Source organism: Hemitrygon akajei, chromosome 12 (genome assembly GCF_048418815.1).
Source record: "Hemitrygon akajei chromosome 12, sHemAka1.3, whole genome shotgun sequence".
Classification (NCBI taxonomy): domain Eukaryota; kingdom Metazoa; phylum Chordata; class Chondrichthyes; order Myliobatiformes; family Dasyatidae; genus Hemitrygon; species Hemitrygon akajei.
The window spans coordinates 40,410,324-40,430,101 of NC_133135.1; the positions used below are offsets into that span (position 1 = coordinate 40,410,324).

The 19,778-nt window shown below is 42.7% G+C and overlaps 1 protein-coding gene across 1 annotated transcript in view; it reads right to left on the reverse strand.

Annotated features, from left to right (window-relative positions):
- The window catches only part of ccdc17 (coiled-coil domain containing 17), a 92,092-nt gene that overhangs the window by 5,807 nt on the left and 66,507 nt on the right, over positions 1-19,778 (reverse strand). Inside the window, exons 13-17 of the mRNA XM_073062443.1 lie at positions 17,686-17,908; positions 16,122-16,232; positions 9,379-9,539; positions 1,532-1,691; positions 1,249-1,341 (exon numbers count right to left, since the gene is read on the reverse strand). Coding sequence (XP_072918544.1) covers positions 1,249-1,341; positions 1,532-1,691; positions 9,379-9,539; positions 16,122-16,232; positions 17,686-17,908 — 748 coding nt within the window. The remainder of the gene's footprint in view (positions 1-1,248; positions 1,342-1,531; positions 1,692-9,378; positions 9,540-16,121; positions 16,233-17,685; positions 17,909-19,778) is intronic.

A 19,778-nucleotide genomic window follows, 5' to 3' on the forward strand; every position in this document is an offset into this window, starting at 1 on the left:
CAAGGTGAGACCTCACCAGTGTCTTATAAATCCTCAGCATCACATCCCTGCTCTTGTATTCTGGACCTCTTGAAATGAATGTCAACATTGCATTTGCCTTCCTCACCACTGACTCTACCTGCAAGTTAGCCCTTAGGGTGTAATTCACAAGGACTCCCAAGTCCCTTTGCACCTCAGATTTTTGGATTTCTTCCCTGTTTAGAAAACAGTCCACACATTTATTTCTACTACCAAAGGGCCGGACCATGCATTTTCCAACATTATATTTCATTTGCCACTTTCTTGCCCATTCTCCTAACCTGACTAAGTCCTTTTACAGCCTACATGTTTCCTCAACACTACCTGCCCCTCCACCAATCTCTGTATCATCTGCAAACTTGGCAACAAAGCCATCTATTCTTTCATCTAAATAATTGGTATACAGCATAAAAAGCAGTCCCAACACTGACCCCAGCAAAACACCACTAGTCACTGGCAGCCAACCAGAAAAGAATACTTTTATTCCCACTTGCTGTCTCCTACCAATCAGCCAATGCACTAACTATGCCAGTAACTTTTCTGTTATACTATGGGCTCTTAATTTGGTAAGCAGCCTCATATGTGAATAAAAATAACCTTGCAGATAAAAATAGATTATCATGAAAATAACCATTTTATTTCCTTGGTCAGTAGGACCCGTGTGTAACTCCATACCAATGCACATGTTAGCCACCAAGCTGTCCAAAGTTCAAAGTAGAATTTATTATCAGAGTACGTACATGTCACCACATACAACCCTGAGATTCTTTTCCGTGGGTATGCTTAGCAAATCTATTGTAGAGTAATTGTACAAGTCACGCAAATGCAAATAAATAGCAATAAAGAACGAGCATGAAATAACAAGATAAAGGGTCCTTAAAGTGAGACCATCAGTTGTGGGAACAGCAGAGGTGGAATGAGTGTAGTTTGTTCAGTAGCCTCATGGTGGAGGATTAGTAACTGTTCTAAAACCTGGTGGTCCGAGCCCTGAGGCACTTGTATCTCCCTCCTGATGGCAGCAGTGAGAAAAGAGCATGGCCTGGTCCTTTGTATGAAACAGCACTTCAGGAGATTGTCAATAAATACTAAACTTATCAACAAGCTCCACAAGCTGAGAATTTAAATATTATATAAAATACTGATCAACGTAACTATTTTCAATAATAATTAGAATGCTCATTATACAGTAACTGCACATTTTTTCAGTGATACTTCCATCAGGAATCCTACCTCCTGCTCTCCAAAGATGAAGTAGCCTTGTTTGATATTAGATTTCACGGAAGTAGTGCTCCATAACAGGCCAGAATTCCTTGTATCAATCACCTACCAAAGGAAGATTTAATTCAAGATAGTCTTACAAATACACTACAATGCATTTTTTAAAAGCATATGCAAACATATTTGGGTGATATATTTAAAAAATTGCTGGTTTTGAAGCTACAAGGCCCAAACTTAAATGGATATTTGCTTTGTAGGCTAATTGAAAGTTCATGAAAATACATCACATATTTACTTTCCCTGTTCTCTGATGGTACCCAGTGAATCTCAAGCTACCATCTCCATTCGGGGCCCCTTTTACACGATCCACAATTAACACAAGTGCTTTATCCAGTACATTTTCATTGTCCTGTTCCCTGGCTGTTTGTACAACTAAGTTACTTTCATCATCAAGTCTGGAAGAGAAAATACAAATATCAAAATTTAAGCAGACAGCATTCTTTTATATCAAACGATCTATAATCTCTTCTGAAATACTAAATTATGATTAAAACTTGGCACGATATCATGTTTCACACTTGGAGAAAAATGCTACCTTTTTGATGTAAAATCAGTTTGAATCCATTCCGTTATCCTTTTCCTTTTAGCATTTCCATGCACTCTGCACCGGCATCCACAAGTTGGCTGAAGATTTGATTCCTGGTTGCCCTGATGTTACTGTGAATTATTCAACCAAAATTGGTTGTTTAATCTTCTTTTGCCTATTTGTTTATTTAGAAGTGCTTTGGCCTCACCTTTCATTGTTGCTCAGCTTGGATTTGTGGGTTATTGTACCATAACATTTCTCTCATGATACGTAGCTTTCCATTATCATGTGGATTTTTGAACAGGAGAATCTACATGATTGTGTAAATAGTCTTCCACAAGTGAGGAGATTATTGCAATAGGTATAATACAGCATCTAAATTGTTACCAAATTTCAGTCTTGATCCTCCTGTTGTCAAGTATTATGATCAACTAACTTGGATTTGATGTTTCGTCATGAGCAGCACTGTGGCAAGACTTTATATCACTAGTGATCACCAATCAGCGTTTAATTCCCACTACCCTCTGTAAGCAGTTTGCATACTCTCCCCATGACTGCTTGAGTTTCCGCTTACATTCCAACAACATATGGTTGAGGGATTGGGTTAGTGAGTTGTGTGCTGGTGCTGGAAGTGTGGTGACACTTTGCTGACTGTCCCCAGCACAATCCGTGGACTGTGCTCGTCGAAGCAAAACAGCACGTTTGCACTGTCTTTTTTGATGTACGTGTGAGGAAAAAAAGCTGAACTTTCTCTTTCATCACCAGAGAGTTAATATAAATAAATATAAAAATAAGAAAAAATCTGGAGATGCTGGAAATCCAAGCAACGCACACAAAATGCTGGAGAAACTCAGCAGGCCAGGCAGCATCTATGGAAAAGAGTACAGTCAACACTTTGGGCCAAGACCCTTCATCAGGCTAAAACTATAACTTAGCTTTCTTAGTTATTCTGTGAACTAAAGATTGGTAACCGACCTCTTTATGAATACATCACCATTTAATTTTACATGTAAAATGTGCGCAATTGCCAAGTAAGTAGTTCTGGTTCTAGACATGGTGAACTAAATATTTTGGCCATGTGGTTCAAGGGTTGTAAGTGAAGGAACATGCTTAGAAATTCTATTTCATAATATTTTTTGTAAAAAGGTCATGCAATTAATTTCCTTTGCAGAGGGAAACAGGATTATGTCTTATTTCTCCCTTACTTTTAGAAATAATGTTAAACTTATGGCACCTGAGTAATACGAACAGAAATAGACATTATTTTCATTTGTTCTATACAGGAAATACTGATGAGGTAATATTTGTTGTCTAGCTTAAGTTCAAATTTCAAAACAAATTTATTATCAAGTACATATATGTCACCACATACAACACTGAGATTCATTTCCTTGCAGGCATAGACAGTAAATCCAAGAAACACAATAGAATCAATGAATGACCACATCTAACAGGCCAGACAAACAGCCAATGTGCAAAATAATGCAAATGGTGCAAATACAAAAAAATTACAATAATAAATAAGTAAGCAATAATATCAAGAACATGAGATGAAGAGTTCTTCAAATTGAGTCCATAACTGACTTCAGTTCAGTAGTTCAGTGATGGGGCAAGTGAAGTTGAGTGAAGTGATCCCATCTGGTTCAAGACCCTGATGGTTGAGGGGTAATAACTGTTCTGGGTGTGAGTCCTGAAGCTCCTGTACCTTCTTCCTGATGGCAGCAGTGAGAAGGGAGCATGGCCAGGGTGGTGAAGGTTCTCAATGATGAATACTGCTCTCTAGTAACTGCGCTCCATATAGATGGGCTCAATGGTGGGGAGGGCTTTACCCTCGATGGTCTGGGCCGTATCTACTACTTTTTGTTGGATTTTTGTTCAAGGCCATTGGTATTTCCATACCAGGCCATGATGCAACCAGTTAATATACTTTCCAACACATATCTACAGACCACGTAAGAACATAAATCAGCATTTTTTTTTAGTTTTCTGAAACTATTGGGAGTTTTAACTTTGGGTTGCTTTGTAGAGTATGTAACCACTAGCCAAATGATGCTCTGTCTTACTGCTCTGACTATTCAGCTGCAGTTTGCTCTTCAAAATGCTGCATTATTTGTTGGTCCATTCAAAAAGCCTGTTTACAAGTTGTTCCCATACCTTACACCTGTGTCCTATTAATTCACTAAATCTTTATTTCAATGTGAACAGACCCAATAACTTTACTAAAGTTGAGAGTGCAATACTGCACAAGTTCAGCGTCTTTTAATCAAAGTTTAACTAACCTCTTGCCTGTGTTTAAAAATATATATCATTAAGTAATGCAGAAAACAAAACAGATATTTGGACTTTTATGGCCTTTGCTACTCACATACAACAGTGTTTTGGAGCTATTCTGAAAAATTGTCCAGCATTAAGATCAAACCTTCATTATGATGGGTACCATCAGCTTCTCACTGGAGTCATTTATCCCTAATGATGATAATGCAACTGTTTATCTGCCATACCCAAGGAATTCTTCTTGGGAAGTTAAGGGGACTTAGACTGAAGTCCTGGTAAAGGGGATTCCTCTTGACACAGCTCGACAGCTGTAAAAAGGGAAGTCGGGTTTGGGACAACTCTCTCACTTGCCTGCAGATTCCATTTCATGTTTGTACACTGGGATCCTTTTCACTCCATTCTCTTCTCTCCCTTAAGTCATTAGAAAGGCTCCCAATTAAATTGGCTTTTGAGTAATTCTTCCTATCGATGTTGGTGCTGACTTGCAATCTGACATGAAGGATTCCTGCTGATAAACACACTGCTGCACAATGGTGTATAGTAAATGCAAGAGCAATTTAATTGCCATAAAGTTGAAATAAAATAGAACCCTCATCCCCTTCATGAGAATCAAGAAAATCTCTGCAACTTTGCTGTTAAGTCAAATCTTCTGCACAGTCATGATGTTACATCATGATGTAATATTTACTAGATGTTACTTGGGTTTCAGCACCTAAGTTACAGGGAAAGGTTGAACAAGTTAGGTCTTTATTCTTTGGAGCGTAGAAGGTTGAGGGGAGACTTGATAGAGATATTTAAAATTATGAGGGGGATAGATAGAGTTAACATGGATACGCTTTATCCATTGAGAGTAGGGGAGATTCAAACAAGAGGACATGAGTTGAGAGTTAGGGGGCAAAAGTTTAAGGGTAACACGAGGGGGAATTTCTTTACTCAGAGAGTGGTAGCTGCATGGAACAAGCTTCCTGTAGAAGTGGTAGAGGCAGGTTCGGTATTGTCATTTAAAGTAAAATTGGATAGGTATATGGACAGGAAAGGAATGGAGGGTTATGGGCTGAGTGCGGGTCAGTGGGATTAGGTGAGAGTAAGCATTCGGCATGGACTAGAAGGGCCGAGATGGCCTGTTTCCGTGCTGTAATTGTTATATGGTTATATGTTAAGAGTCGCATTAGGGAATTTGTAAATCCACTTGGGAATTCATCCACGAATTTGCTGCTAAGATGGAATCGGAAAGTGTGTGTCGGATTTGCCTTCCAAAAATAGGATGAATTGTGTTTAAATAATATTTTCAGCTGAATATTTACTTATGGAAATACATTGCCAATGATAAACAAGAGAAAATCTGCAGAGGCTGGAGATCCAAGCAACGGACACAAAATGCTGGAGGAACTCAGCAGGCCAGGCAGCCTTTATGGAAAAGAGTACAGGCGACATTTCAGGCTGAGACTTCCCTGAACTACTGCAGACCTTCTGCTGAAGGTTCTTTTGTACTTTTGCATAAGCAGCTCTAGGAATTACTCTCAGAAACAAAGAAATAACAATAAATTTCAAAACCAGAATGAAGATGGAGAGGAGCCAACAACTGCCAACATTCCCACTGCCTTGTCCTTTCTGGTAGTACGTATCAAAGATTTGGGAGAGGGGATATCAGACGAGTGACTTGAGTAAATGTCTTGGCAGAGTTGCAAGCCCTTTTTTGCAGTCTGATGTAAAATTTAACAATTAGAGGTTGGGGACAAGGAGTAATATATAGATGTAGGTTGAGATTTGATTAATGAAATGAATACAATAATTTCTAGGTTTAGGATAAATTGTCTTATTATTGTCACATAGTATAGTGAAAATTTTGTCTTGAATGTTCATACAGATCATTACAACAGTGCATTGAAATAGTACAAGGTGAAAAAATAACAGAATGCAAAATAAAGTGTCACAGATAAAGAGCAAGTGCATTGAAGGTAGATGAAGGGCAAGTTCATAATAAGCTAGCTTGTGAAGTCAAGAGTTCATCTCGTTGTATTTGGGAACTGTTTAAAAGCTACATAACAAGGGGATAGAAGCTGTCCTTGAGCCTGGTGGTATACGATTTCAGGCGTCTGTATCTTCTGCCTGATGGGGCTGGGGAGTGGGAAGAGAATGCTAAGGGTGGGTGGGGCATTTGATTATGCCTGCAGCTTTGCCAGGATAGCAGGAATGTAGACAGAGTCCATGGAGAGGAGGCCGATTTCCATGAGGTGCTGAACTGTGCCCACAACTCCTTGCAATTCCTTATAGTTGTGAGTAGAGCAGCTGTTACACCAAACTGTGATGCTCCCAGATAGGATGCTTTCTCTGGTGCATCAGTAAAATCTGGTGAGGGTCAAAGGGAACATGCCTAATTTCTTTAGCCTCCTGAGGAAGTAAAAGCATTGGTGAGTTTTCTTGGCCGTGTCCTCAATATGGTTGTACCAGAACAGGATATTGCTGATGCTCCTCCCAAGGATCTTGAAGTTCTCAGCCCTCTAAACCTCAGTAACACTGATGTAAACAGCAGCACGTGCACTGCCCTCCTACCAAGCCTCTGCTGACATTGACGGAAAAGCTATCATGACACCACGATACTAGGATCTCCACCTCCTTCCAGTGCTGACTCACCATTATCTGAGATATAGACCACAACAGCAGTATCATCTGCAAATTTGTATGTGTGGAATCTGGGCATACAAAGCGAGAGAGTAGAGGGCTGAGGATGCAGCCTAGTGGGGCACCACTCCTGAGGGTAATTGTGGCAGCGGTGTTGTAAAGAAAGGTGCTGAGTACCAGGACTAAGAGCTTGGAGTCAATTTTGCTTGGACCTCGTAAGGATGCCACGGTACCACAGTGTTTAGTACAATGCTATTACAGCTCAGGGTGTTGGAGCTCACAGTTCAATTCAGGCATCTTCTGTAAGGGGTCTCTGTACATATACCCCATGGAATGTATGTGTTTTCTCTGAGTGCTATAATTTCCTCCCACAGTTCAAAGACCTACCAGGTCTTAGGGTTATTAGGGTTAAATTGGTGTTGTTGGGTGTTCATAACCTTCAAAGCACTTATTTGTATGTAGATACCAAGGGCCATTTATCCACATTTGAAGACACAAAGTTGATTTCTAACTGAAGCTGAGTGGAGAATAGAGGAGGCTTCTGGGGGATATGAACAGATAAGTGAATAGGCAGAGATATAGCACATGAAAGGTAGTGTATAGCAAAAAAAAATTGAAGACATCTACTTTGGTAGAAAATATAGGTTTCCTTTTCAATGGTCAGAAATTTGTAGGGGGGCCTGGTAGCATAATGATTAGTACAACGCTTTACAGTACCAGTGACACGGGTTCAATTCCCGCCGCTGTCTGTAGGAGTTTGTATGTTCTCCCTGTGACCATGGCGGTTTCCTCCAGGTGCTCCAGTTTTCTCCCACAATCCAGAGACATACTGGTTGGTAGGTTAATTTGTCATTGTAAATTGTCCTGTGATTAGGATAGGATTAAAATGGGAGATTGCTGGGCAGCGTGGCTCAAAGGGGAAGAAGTGCCTATTCTGTGCTGTATCTTAATAACAATAAACAATAAAAATAAGACTAGAATGATGGTAATGATGGTATTCTAAGAAAACTGAGTGTCACCATAATTAAAAATTAGCATGAGGATTTGATTAGAAAAGTATAGGCCACTTAGAAAATATATGTCGCATTAGTGAGACAACTTTTGGAACCTGGTGTGCAGGTCTTCCCTCCTCATTGACATGTAACAAAAGAATGAAACATACTGAAAAGGTCACATTGAGTATGGTGCAAAGTTGATCCAAATGTACTTGTGACTCCTCAGTTCCAGTTGGAATGTATATACAAGAAGATCAATTTAAAACTGAAAATACTACAAATACTCAGCAAATTAAACAGTATTCTTAAGAAAAAAGTTTTTTTAATGTTGAATGACTGATTGACAGTGGGAGGAGCTAGGAAAGATGGCATAAGAGGTTTACGTAGACCCAGGCAACTTCTTCCAGACCGTTCCCGAAACAGCTTATCCTTCCTTTCTCATGTCTTGCTTTTCTTTCCAGTTTGGCTGGGATTCAGTTGGAGTCCGTGATCTACAGCTGCAGCTCAGACTATGGTTCTCTGCAAGCAGTGAGTTTCCGTACCAGCCATGCAGCCCTGAGTTTTGATAGTTGAAGACATGCACCGTCAGGGGTGGCCTGCAGACAATCCGGATCCTTGCCGATTTCCCTGACTGAAACATCGGGCAAGCAGGCGGTGAGTGCTGCTGTTGGAAGGAGGCCCTGCACTCGAGCGATCCCTCTCACTCTCTTGATTCAGGGTGAGAGCCTGTTGGTCCCTGAGTCAGGGGGCTTGGAGAAGCGATGCAGAAGATCGTAACAGTGAGCTGCTGGCATCCTGCTCTTGTTGTTGCAGGAGCAATCTCGCTTTCCCCACTGGTGTCAGAGGTCCTGTTTGAGATACTGAAGTTCTGAGTTTTTGATGGTCTCTAGATCAAGGTCTCTTTGGGGCTTTTGCCATTGCTTGCATGGTGGGGCATTGGCGCAAATGGGTCAATGATTCTGCTGCTTCTTGTGTGTGGAGGGGGGATCTTTGGGGTTCTGATATCACTATCATTCATTCTTTGGGGTTTTTGTTTCATGGGTGCCTCTGTGAAGAGCAACCATTTCAGGCTGCATACTGTATACATTCTCTGATATTAAATTGAAGCATTTGAACCAATTGATGGAAACCGATAAAAGGTTATTGATCTGCAATGTTGCCTGCCCTACTGAAACTCTCAGTACTTTTTACTTCACAACTCCAAAACAAAACAGTGGATTCAATCATAACACAAAGATTTGATTCAATTAAAACATTTTTATAGAAAATAATTTTTATTAAAACTAGGATTAGAACAATATATCAGCAGCAAACATGATGTGATCTTTCACAGTTGTTTAACTGAACTGAATTTCAAAAACAAGGTAAAAGTACTTTCTGAGCTGACATTATTATATAGTGTCTTGTTAAATAAAATGCAATGAGATTCTACAAACCTGATGAACATCACAGTTTCCACTATAAATACAACATATGATTTTGCTTTGAATGAGATCATCTCATATGAGAAAACTTTATTTGTAATAATCATGAAAATGATCTTTTTACAAGTTATTTTTACTTCATTAATGTAAATCTTTTCGGGCTTAACAATGGTGAGTTCAGATCGTGACAGCCCACCAAGAGGAGTCAAAGAAAGGGTCAATCTTACTTTCTCACTCTCACCTTTGATTGGACTTGCGGAGGTCACTGCGTCCATCGTTGGGAGGGAGGTCAACATGACCAGTGTGAGAAGTGAGAGGGTGATAATGAGCTGGAGAAGTGTGATAAGAGAGGTATTGAGGAGGAGGCAGATTTTCAGCAGGAGGTACAGAACGGCCAGCCACCTATAAATAGAAACAACTATTATCCTTCATATAATCTACAGATCTGGTAACACTACATAATTCAGCTTTTTTTTTACAGATATATAAACCATCAATGTATCAATTTTTCTATCAGCTTAGAATAAACTAGAACTGAACACTAGATCTTCTGAGAGACTTGCAGTTCTTTTTGTAAAGAAAGAGGCTTTGTCTACAACACAACTAGATTGGGTTTCGAGCTCAACAAGCGGTCCGCTAGAGGAAATCAGCAGAACAGCAGCTGTCAGAGGAGAAGAATTATCAATGTTTTGGGTTGAAACCTTGCATCAGATTCCAGCTCAATTTGCCTGAATGCTTTTCTTACTCAGGAATGGTATCACTCTGCTATAGCTGCCGAGTGACTCTTTATATTTCCAATTGGACTCAGTATTATATACCCTAGACAACGAAAGAGCTTATTTCTGATTGATTATGGTTACTCCGGTGTTTTAGATTGAGTTTTGACGATTTGAATGTTTTGTATTAACCATACGTTTGTGCCCTTATTGAATAAAACGTTTGAAAATAGTAGCATCCGACTCAGCTGATCCATCTATCTTTGCTGGTAAGTTACCTGGTTACGGGGTTTACGTAACAAGTGGGGGCTCGTCCGGGATTTGACACCAAAAGGGGGGAGGTCAGTGAATCGGGCTGTAAGTCCAAACTTAAATCTGGTTACGCAGGTAGTCAGACGAGAAACCAGCAAAGATGGATGTGCAGGAATTTATGGAAAACCCGACGGTAGAGGCGCTAGGGAAGGCTACAAAATCAGACTTAGTAAGTTTGGCGCAGGCCTTAGACCTCACAGCGGTGAAGCCAGCAATGAAAAAGCAGGAAGTGCTAAGGGTCATACAACTGCATTACGTTGGGAAGAAGGTGTTTACAGCTGAGGATTTGGAAAATATTCCCGAAAGGAGATTAGTGAGTGGGACAAATCAGGCAGAGTTGGAGAAAGCAAGGCTGGAACATGAGTTTAAAATAAAGCAGCTAGAAATAGACGCAGCTCAGAAGGCTGCAGAGAGAGAAGCCGAGAGAGCCGAGAGGGAAAGAGAGCAGGTGTTCAAACTAAAGCAGCTAGAAGCAGAAGAGAGAGAGAAACAGAGGAACTATGAATTGGAGCTGGACAGGCGGAAACAAGAGCGAAGAACTCAAGGGGGAGAGAAAGAGGGGTTTGATATTAGTCGGGCGTTGAGGTTGGTCCCCCCGTTCGAGGAGACGGATGTTGATAGTTATTTCTTGCTCTTTGAAAAGGTGGCAGAGAATCAGCAGTGGCCCAGAGAGCAATGGGTGGCGTTGTTACAAAGTGTGTTACGAGGAAAAGCACAGCGGGTATATGCCGCGCTGCCCACAGAAAGGGACGGGAATTATGATCAAGTAAAGGAGGCCATTCTCCGAGGTTACGAGTTAGTACCTGAGGCGTATAGACAAAGGTTCCGAAATTTAAAAAGAGGGTGGAATCAAACGTATACCGAGCTAGCCCATGAGAAGGGTGTGCTCTTGAATCGTTGGTGCACAGCTGAAAAGGTGGCCGAGGACTATGGGCGTCTCAGGGAGCTAGTTTTGATTGAGGAATTTAAAAGTTGCGTTCCGGAAGAGATCCGAATGTATTTAAATGAGAGGACGAATCAGTCCATCTCAGAGATGGCTAGGCTCGCAGATGAATATGCCCTAACCCACAAGACAAAGTTTTCCTCGCCAAAAAGTTACCCGAGAGACCGTCGGAACGGTAGGGACAGTCCGCCGGCTAAGGGAGAAACTCCACCGGGAGCTAGCACAAAAAGTGAGGATAACAGACAAGAAACCTGGAGATCTCCTGGTTTCAACTGTTTTAATTGTGGAAAGGTGGGACATATTGCATCAAAATGCACTGCTCCGAGGAAGGAGTCGGAACGAGGGAAAGCAGCTATTTCCATAGGCTGTGTTGCATCGATCCGAAAATCGACAAGCAGGCCCCAGACAGAGGGAATACAGGAGGGGCGGGAGACATTTAGGTCCGAAGGAACCGTGTCTTTGAGGGAAGGGGACCCCCCCATCCCTGTACGAATTTGGAGAGACACGGGGGCGGAACTATCGTTAATTAGCCGTAATGTGTTAAAATTCGGCCCTCGCACGGGGGAGGTAGCCCTTAGAGGTATCGGGAACCGAACCGAGGTCGTGCCTTTGCATAGGGTCTTTCTAGATTGTGAGTTGGTGTCGGGACCAGTAGATCTGGGGGTCCTGCCGGAATTGCCAGGAGAAGGAGTGGACGTCCTTCTGGGTAACGACCTAGCGGGTGGGAAGATGGGTGCCGCCGTGAAGCTGACCACCCAGCCCGTGAGAGTTGAAGACCCTCCCTCAGAAAAAAAATTCTATCCCGCATGTGCGGTCACTCGCAGCATGTCGAAAAGGGCCGCTGAGACAGAGAGCGGGTGGAATCTGGCCAGTTTTGATTTGGCCGAAACTTTTTTACCGACTCTGTACCAACGAGAGTCCGAGGAAGGGAAAACGGAGAGTAGGGAGGAACGAGTGGGAAATAGAGAGGAGGTAGACCGGTCCTTAGCCAGAAGAGAGTTTGTACGGGAACAGAATGGTGACGAGGAGCTGGTATCCTTGAGAGAGTCGGTTCTCTCCGAGACTGAACTGGAGGCAGAGCCAGAGGGTTATTATCTCCAGGAGGGGGTGTTGATGAGGAAGTGGAGACCCCCTGCGGTGCAGGCCGATGAGGACTGGGCGGTGCTACGTCAGATAGTAGTCCCGAAAGTATATCGGAACGACATTCTTGACTTAGCCCATAAGGGACCTTTAGGCGGGCATTTGGGAATAAAGAAGACCGTAGAGCGGGTTCAGAGGGAATTCTATTGGCCCAATCTGAGGAAAGATGTTACTGAGTATTGTAAAAGATGTCATACCTGCCAGGTGGTGGGTAAGCCGAATCAAGTTATCCCTAAGGCCCCCCTCCGACCTATTCCCGCATGTGAGGAGCCTTTCTCCCGAGTCATTGTGGATTTTGTGGGACCCTTACCTAAAACTGCGAGTGGGCGGCAGTATATCATGACCCTGATGTGTGCCGCTACACGATTTCCCGAGGCCGTGCCTCTGGGTAGTATTAGGACCTCTGCGGTGGTGAAGGCCCTTATCAAATTCTTTACCACCGTGGGGCTTCCCAAGGAGATACAATCAGACCAGGGAAGTACATTCACGTCGAACGTATTTCGGCAGATGATGACCCAGCTCGGGGTGAGGCAGATTATGGCCTCTGCGTACCACCCGGAGTCACAGGGAGCGTTGGAAAGGTTCCACGCTACCCTAAAGACCATGCTTAAAGCTTATTGCCAGGAGAACGTTCGAGACTGGGATGAGGCTTTACCCCTTTTGTTATTTGCCGTAAGGGATACAGTCCAGTGCTCCCTGGGGTTCAGTCCGTTTGAACTGGTTTTCGGTCACAGGCCCAGGGGACCCCTAACCCTACTGAAAGAAAAATGGTCTAACCCGACCGCCCAAGTCAGTGTGGTCGACTATGTGCTGAAATTCCGGGAAAGACTGCGTCAAGTATGCGCCTTGGCAAACGAAAACCTTAAAGCCTCTCAGGAAAAGATGGGTCAGTGGTATAACCAGAGAGCGAGAGAACGAGAGTTTCACGTGGGCGACCGGGTCCTGGTCCTATTCCCGGTAGCTACTCACCCTCTGGGGGCGAGGTTTCAAGGACCATATACAGTGCGTAAGAAAATAGACTCGCTGAATTACGTGATCGAAACCCCCGACCGACGAAAGCCGACCCAGTTAGTTCACGTGAACATGATAAAAGGGTATCACGAACCCACCCCCCCGGTTGTTGGCGCGGCTATGAAAGCCGATGAAGTTGGGGGGGACGGTAAGGAGGAACCAGAACGGTTCGACAAGATAGGTATAGTCCCTACCAGATTAGAGAACTCTGTCGTATTGGCGAATCTTGCGGGTAAAGTTGGCCACTTAAAGCCTGAACAGCGGGAGCAGGTAATACAGCTCGTTAACCGGCATGCAGACTTATGCCCAGATGTTCCCCGAAGGTGTAATGGGACACAACATGATGTGATAGCTACCTCAACCCAACCTATTAAACAAGCCCCTTATCGGATGAATCCTGAGAAAAGCCAGCTGGTAGAGAAGGAGATTGAACATATGCTAGCTGCTGGGATAATCCGCGAATCCTCATCCGCGTGGGCTTCTCCTTGCGTGGTTGTCCCAAAGCCGGACGGGACCATACGATTCTGTACCGATTATCGGAAGGTCAACGCGGTTACCCAGACCGATGCTTACCCTCTTCCCCGGGTGGATGATTGCATTGATCAACTGGGGAAGGCAAGGTACATCACAAAAATTGACTTGCTAAAGGGGTACTGGTGCGTTCCTTTAACGGACCGGGCTCGAGAGATTTCAGCCTTTGTCACCCCGTCTGGGTTGTACGAGTACAACGTTATGCCGTTTGGGATGAAAAATGCCCCAGGGACATTTCAGCGGATGATAGACGCTGTGATAAAGGGGTTAACCCACACCAAGGCTTATCTTGACGATGTGGTAGTTTGGAATGACACCTGGGAGGAGCATCTGAGGGCTGTAGAAAGTTTGTTTACCCGAATGTCGGCAGCCCACCTTACGGTAAACCTCGCTAAGAGTGAGTTTGGTCATGCCACGATCACCTATCTGGGGTATGTGGTGGGAGACGGGCAGTTGGCCCCTGTGCAGGCGAAGGTCCGGGCTATTTCCGAGGTCCCGGTACCCTCCAATAAAAGGGCCCTGAGGAGGTTTCTGGGCATGGTGGGATACTATCGGAAATTCTGTAAAAATTTTGCGGACATTGCGCTCCCCCTTACAAAATTACTGCAGAAGGAGGAAAAATTTGAGTGGGGTCATTCTTGTCAGAATGCCTTTGAAAAGTTAAAAGCCGTACTGTGCCATGACCCGGTGTTAAAAGCGCCCGATCTGTTAACCCCCTTCTCCTTGGCCACGGACGCCAGCGATGAGGCGGCAGGAGCAGTCCTATTGCAGCAAGCGGGGGATGGAGTGGAGCACCCGGTAGCATATTTCTCTCGGAAGTTCAATAGACACCAGAGGAATTACTCTACCGTGGAAAAGGAATTGTTAGCGCTTGTGTTAGCGATACAACATTTCGAAGTGTACATTTGTCCGGCGCAAAGACCCCTAGTGGTCTATACCGATCACAACCCGCTGGTATTCTTGAACAATATGAAAAACAAAAACAGAAGGTTATTAAGCTGGAGTCTGATGCTACAAGAATTTGATATTAAGATCCAGCACATAAAGGGGAGTGATAATGTGCTAGCGGATTGTTTATCCAGGTGTTGAATTGAGTATGCGATGTAGGGCATGGTAGGGTAAGGTATTAAAGAAAAGGGGCACTGTACTTGTTAACTGTTTAGATGCTGACTTGAATGTATAACTGTATTACTCTGTAGTGAAAAGAAAAGCTTCTGTATTGTATTAGATTCAAAATTTCTGAAAGACTGTACCACTCTGGGTTTTAACCGCTGGTAAAAACCTTTTTAAGAGGGGAGGTGTTATGATACCAGCCCCCTCCTTTGTGAGAATTGCAAGAGCCCTAGAAAAAGGGGGGTCAATGACCCAAGAGAGAGAGAGAGAGAGACAGGCTAAATGGACACAGGAAATGGAAAGACATTCCACTGGGACAAAAGCTGGAGACTGTGGCATTGTTCTCAGGAGACACCTGGGAACTGCAGACGTGCCAACTCGCAGGGACATTGTAAAGCCCTCGGGCAAAGTGGGCTGGTTGAGAGAGAGAGTGCATCACCTGCAACCTGATTGACACCTGAGATCCCGTGAGGCAGTATAAAGAAGGGTCTGAAAGAGGACGACCCTCAGACGCACCAAGGAGACACCAAGAAGCACGATACCGCTTCCCATGGGAACGGGAAGCCATTTTGAAATAAGCCACGTGCGTTAAATTCCGAATGCGGGGTTTGTGGCTGGAACCAACGGAAGATCGCTTTTAACTAACAACGGGGAAGATCGCTCCCCTGATTCCATGGATGTAAACGGCAAGTTTTTCCGTTTATCTCTCTCTCTCTCCAACACGTGAAACCAAAAGGGAAAAGCCTGCAGACTTCAGAGTGACTCTTTATATTTCCAATTGGACTCAGTATTATATACCCTAGACAACGAAAGAGCTTATTTCTGATTGATTATGGTTACTCCGGTGTTTTAGATTGAGTTTTGACGATTTGAATGTTTTGTATTAACCATACGTTTGTGCCCTTATTGAATAAAACGTTTGAAAATAGTAGCATCCGACTCAGCTGATCCATCTATCTTTGCTGGTAAGTTACCTGGTTACGGGGTTTACGTAACAGTCTACAACACAACTAGATTGGGTTTCGAGCTCAACAAGCGGTCCGCTAGAGGAAATCAGCAGAACAGCAGCTGTCAGAGGAGAAGAATTATCAATGTTTTGGGTTGAAACCTTGCATCAGATTCCAGCTCAATTTGCCTGAATGCTTTTCTTACTCAGGAATGGTATCACTCTGCTATAGCTGCCTTGGAAGATCAAATTCTATTTGCAGTAAAACTTACCAAAGGCGGATATTGATACATGGATGTACTGTGGGGATCAATACTGGCCATTGACTGCACTTCAGCATCGCGTGCATTTACCAATCTCAGATAGAGCTCAGCACTGCCAACCTAAGCAAATGCATACAAATGAACATTTACTGAAGACTGGAAATAGTTTGTTTCTGCTGAGCTTTCCTAAAAACACAAAATCTGTATGTTGCATTACTTTGCTATCTAAATATGCACAAAGCAATACACAACTTCTCTTCTCACTATCCCAATCTTCAAGGAAACACCTGTAACTTATAAACTTCTTAACTTAGGGTGCCACAGTAGCATAGCGGTTAGCATAATGCTATTACTGCTTGGGGTGCTGGAGTTCAGAATTCGGTTTTGGTGTCATCTGTAAGGAATCTGTACGTGCTCCCTGTGAAATGCATGTGTTTTCCCCATGTGCTCTGGCTTCCTCCCACAGTCCAAAGATGTATCGGGTAGGTTAAGTGAGTCATTGTAAATTGTCCTGTGTTTAGGTTAGGGTAAAAATTGAGGTTCTTGAACTGCAATGTATCAGTAAAATAAAAGTAAAATAAATTCTGACAATTATGAATGATTCCTAAAGTGACTGGGAATATACGTTGCATTGTGCTGGGTTTGGCTCATTGCATGGAGTTACCAGCGACAAGGCGCGAGCATATTCAATTCCATTTCCCCAATTAAAGCTTCCATTATTCACCGAATAAAGAAACAAGGGAGGTTGAAATATTGAGGCAAATGCAGAAGTTTGGAGATCGTTTGGGTGCTTCAGCGCTCGGCAGTCTCCGAGAGGATTCCGGGAGGCAGAGGTAGCATGTGCAAACCTCATGGCCGGCAGGCTGTGGGATGGGACGCAAGCTGATATTTGACTCCATTTTGCCGATTAAAGCTTCCATCATTTGCCGATTAAAGCAATGAGGGAGATTAAAACATCGAGGTGAATCCAGAAAGTGAACACCGGCTACCTGCCTTTGATCGCTGAGGATTGGTCTGCTACGCCACCGGAGAGGGGAGAACCTGCCACTGTGCCTGGATCAGGCAACTGATTACCCAGAATAATACTTAGCAAAACTGAGATCCACTGCTGGACACTGTATTGAGATAAACGTAGCTTCATCCACTGATCTGTAGGTTATAAACCTCAGCATTCAATTGTACATGTGTATAAGTCCCAACCACATTGAAACTCATCAGCTACAGACTTATCCTGGTGGAAACTGCTAATAATTTTGTAATGCCTCTTTGGGCCCCCCCCCCCCCCAAGGAAGTTACAACTTTGTTACTAAATTCAGCATTTCAGGATATACAATATTAGAATAGTTACATTGAGGCAGAGTTTTCAGGGTTCACAAGGAAGGGCAAAGATATGAGATGAAACCATGAGGAAAAGGTACATTGCAAAGATGGATTGAAAGAGCTTGTGCATTTAAAAGTATTTTTAAATCATCAGCCTTAAACCTGCAGCAGCATGAATACTAATGGGAATAGATCTTTAAAAAAAACTGTTGTGCTTTTTTTGTTTTGAAATCAAAATATCACCTGAATGTACCTGAGGAATTCCATTGAGTTGGCTAGTATTGAGGGATGGGTTTACTGGTAGAGATCGTATTGGAACTTTCCATCGGCCACTGATAACTTGGTTGTGATTATCAAATATATCGATCTTTGCCCAGCCTCTGGAAACCAGCCGCTGAATTTCCAGCCCATACAGATCAAAGCCTCCTGCTGCTTGGAGCTCAAATACCAGAGAGATTCCAAAGGCAGGGTGTACTCTGTTAACATACACAAAGAAAGCATAAAAAAGATAAAGGACTTATGATCTTTTCCAAAACACAGAAGATGATGGAACTCTCAGCAGCTCAGGCAGCATTAATGCTGATGGAGCAATAGGAATTTGATGTTTTTGATCAAGCACCCTTCACCAGAACTGAAAACGTGACAAGAATGCATTGCTACAAAAAGTGTGAGCATGGTGAGGATTGGCAGAATGTCTTTGATAGTGTACAGACCAAAGCTGTCAGGATAATCACATCCCTAAAACAAACACCTTTTAGAGATAGAATCAAAATAAATAAATTGAAGTAGCAGAGTACAGCCATGTCCATTAAGAGAGGGGGAAAAAAGGAGAACTTACTTGAAGTTGTTAAAATCAATATCAATTCTTTAAGGCCATGAAGTATCAGAGGTGATAGTTCAGTTGCTGCTCCTTGAGCTAAGATTATATTTACATTTTTGGAGCACTGACCTCCTTTATAGTGTGAATGATGCTGAATGTAAACTTCAAAAGCAGCATTTCTTTTTCCATCTTGGCACATTGCCAAATTTAATAACTTCAAGGTAACCTCCTGCTCTTTTTAACTTTATTTTCCACCACAGATATGGTGGCCCCTTTCCTCTTCAAATTGTTCCTTTCTCTCTATTGTCACTAACTGCCAAATTTTGAACTGTTTCTTTAAAAATTTTACTGTGTCTTCTCACACAGACATTTCCCCTTTGCTCTCTACATTCCTATCTGCTTTGCAACTCAGAATACATTTTTCTTTTCCACTTCTAGTGAAGGATTCTTGACCTGAAATGGCAATTGTTTCTCTCTCCGCAGATGCTGCCTGATCTGTTGTTTCCAGTGTTTACTGTTTTTGCCTCAGAATTACACCCTTGCTTTTATACTCTAGTCCTCTGGAAATGAATTCTAGCATTGCATTTGCCTTCCTCACCACTGACTTAACATGCAAATTAAGGAATCCTGCACAAGAATTCACAAGTCTTTTTCACTTTGATTTTTGAATTTTCTCTCCACTTAGATAATTTATTCCTTTATTCCTTCTACCAAAGTGCATGACCATACACTTCTGACACTATATTCCATCTGTCATTTCTTTACCCATTCTCCCAATCAATCTAAGTCCTTCTGCAGACTCCCTGCTTCCTCAACACTACCTACCCTTCCACCTATCTTCATACCATTAGCAAGCCAGGCTACAAGCCATAAGTTCATATAACGTGAAAAGAAGAGGTCCCAATAATGACCCCCAAGGAACACCACCAGTTACCGGCTGCTGACCAGAAAGGCCCCCTAATCTTAATAAGGCCACTTATCACCGAGTGAAGGTGGTCCCATTTAGATCCCTCTGAGTCACTTTCATTTACCCCAAACCTGTGTTCTCTAGTATAATCTACCTCTGATATGAATCTACCTTTCCTGTACTTCTCAATTTTATATACCTCAATAACCCTGTCATTTCTGATGTGGCTTGTTTGTGATTTAAGTCAAGGCGATTGGAGGACATTGTAAATCAGAAGGTAAAAAATCCTTAAGTTGACAGGAGTTAATGTTAAACTTCGTTGGCTCTATAGGAGGAACTTCAGACTGTATTTAAATTGTAAAAATGAGAACTAGATCTGGTTTGAAAAATTTCTTTCAGCAGCACTAATACTTCATGTGCAAATTTCATTCTTTAAACTATTTCTAGAAATAAGGTAAACAGAAAAGAAATATATCAATCTGTAAAGTTAAATCCGTATATCAGAACTGAATTCTGGTCAGCTCCTGTCACAACCCTATATTAGGTATATTCCATTTCAACAATTTAATTTTAGGACAAGTCACGCACAATATAAACAGACTACCTTGGTCACACAAGA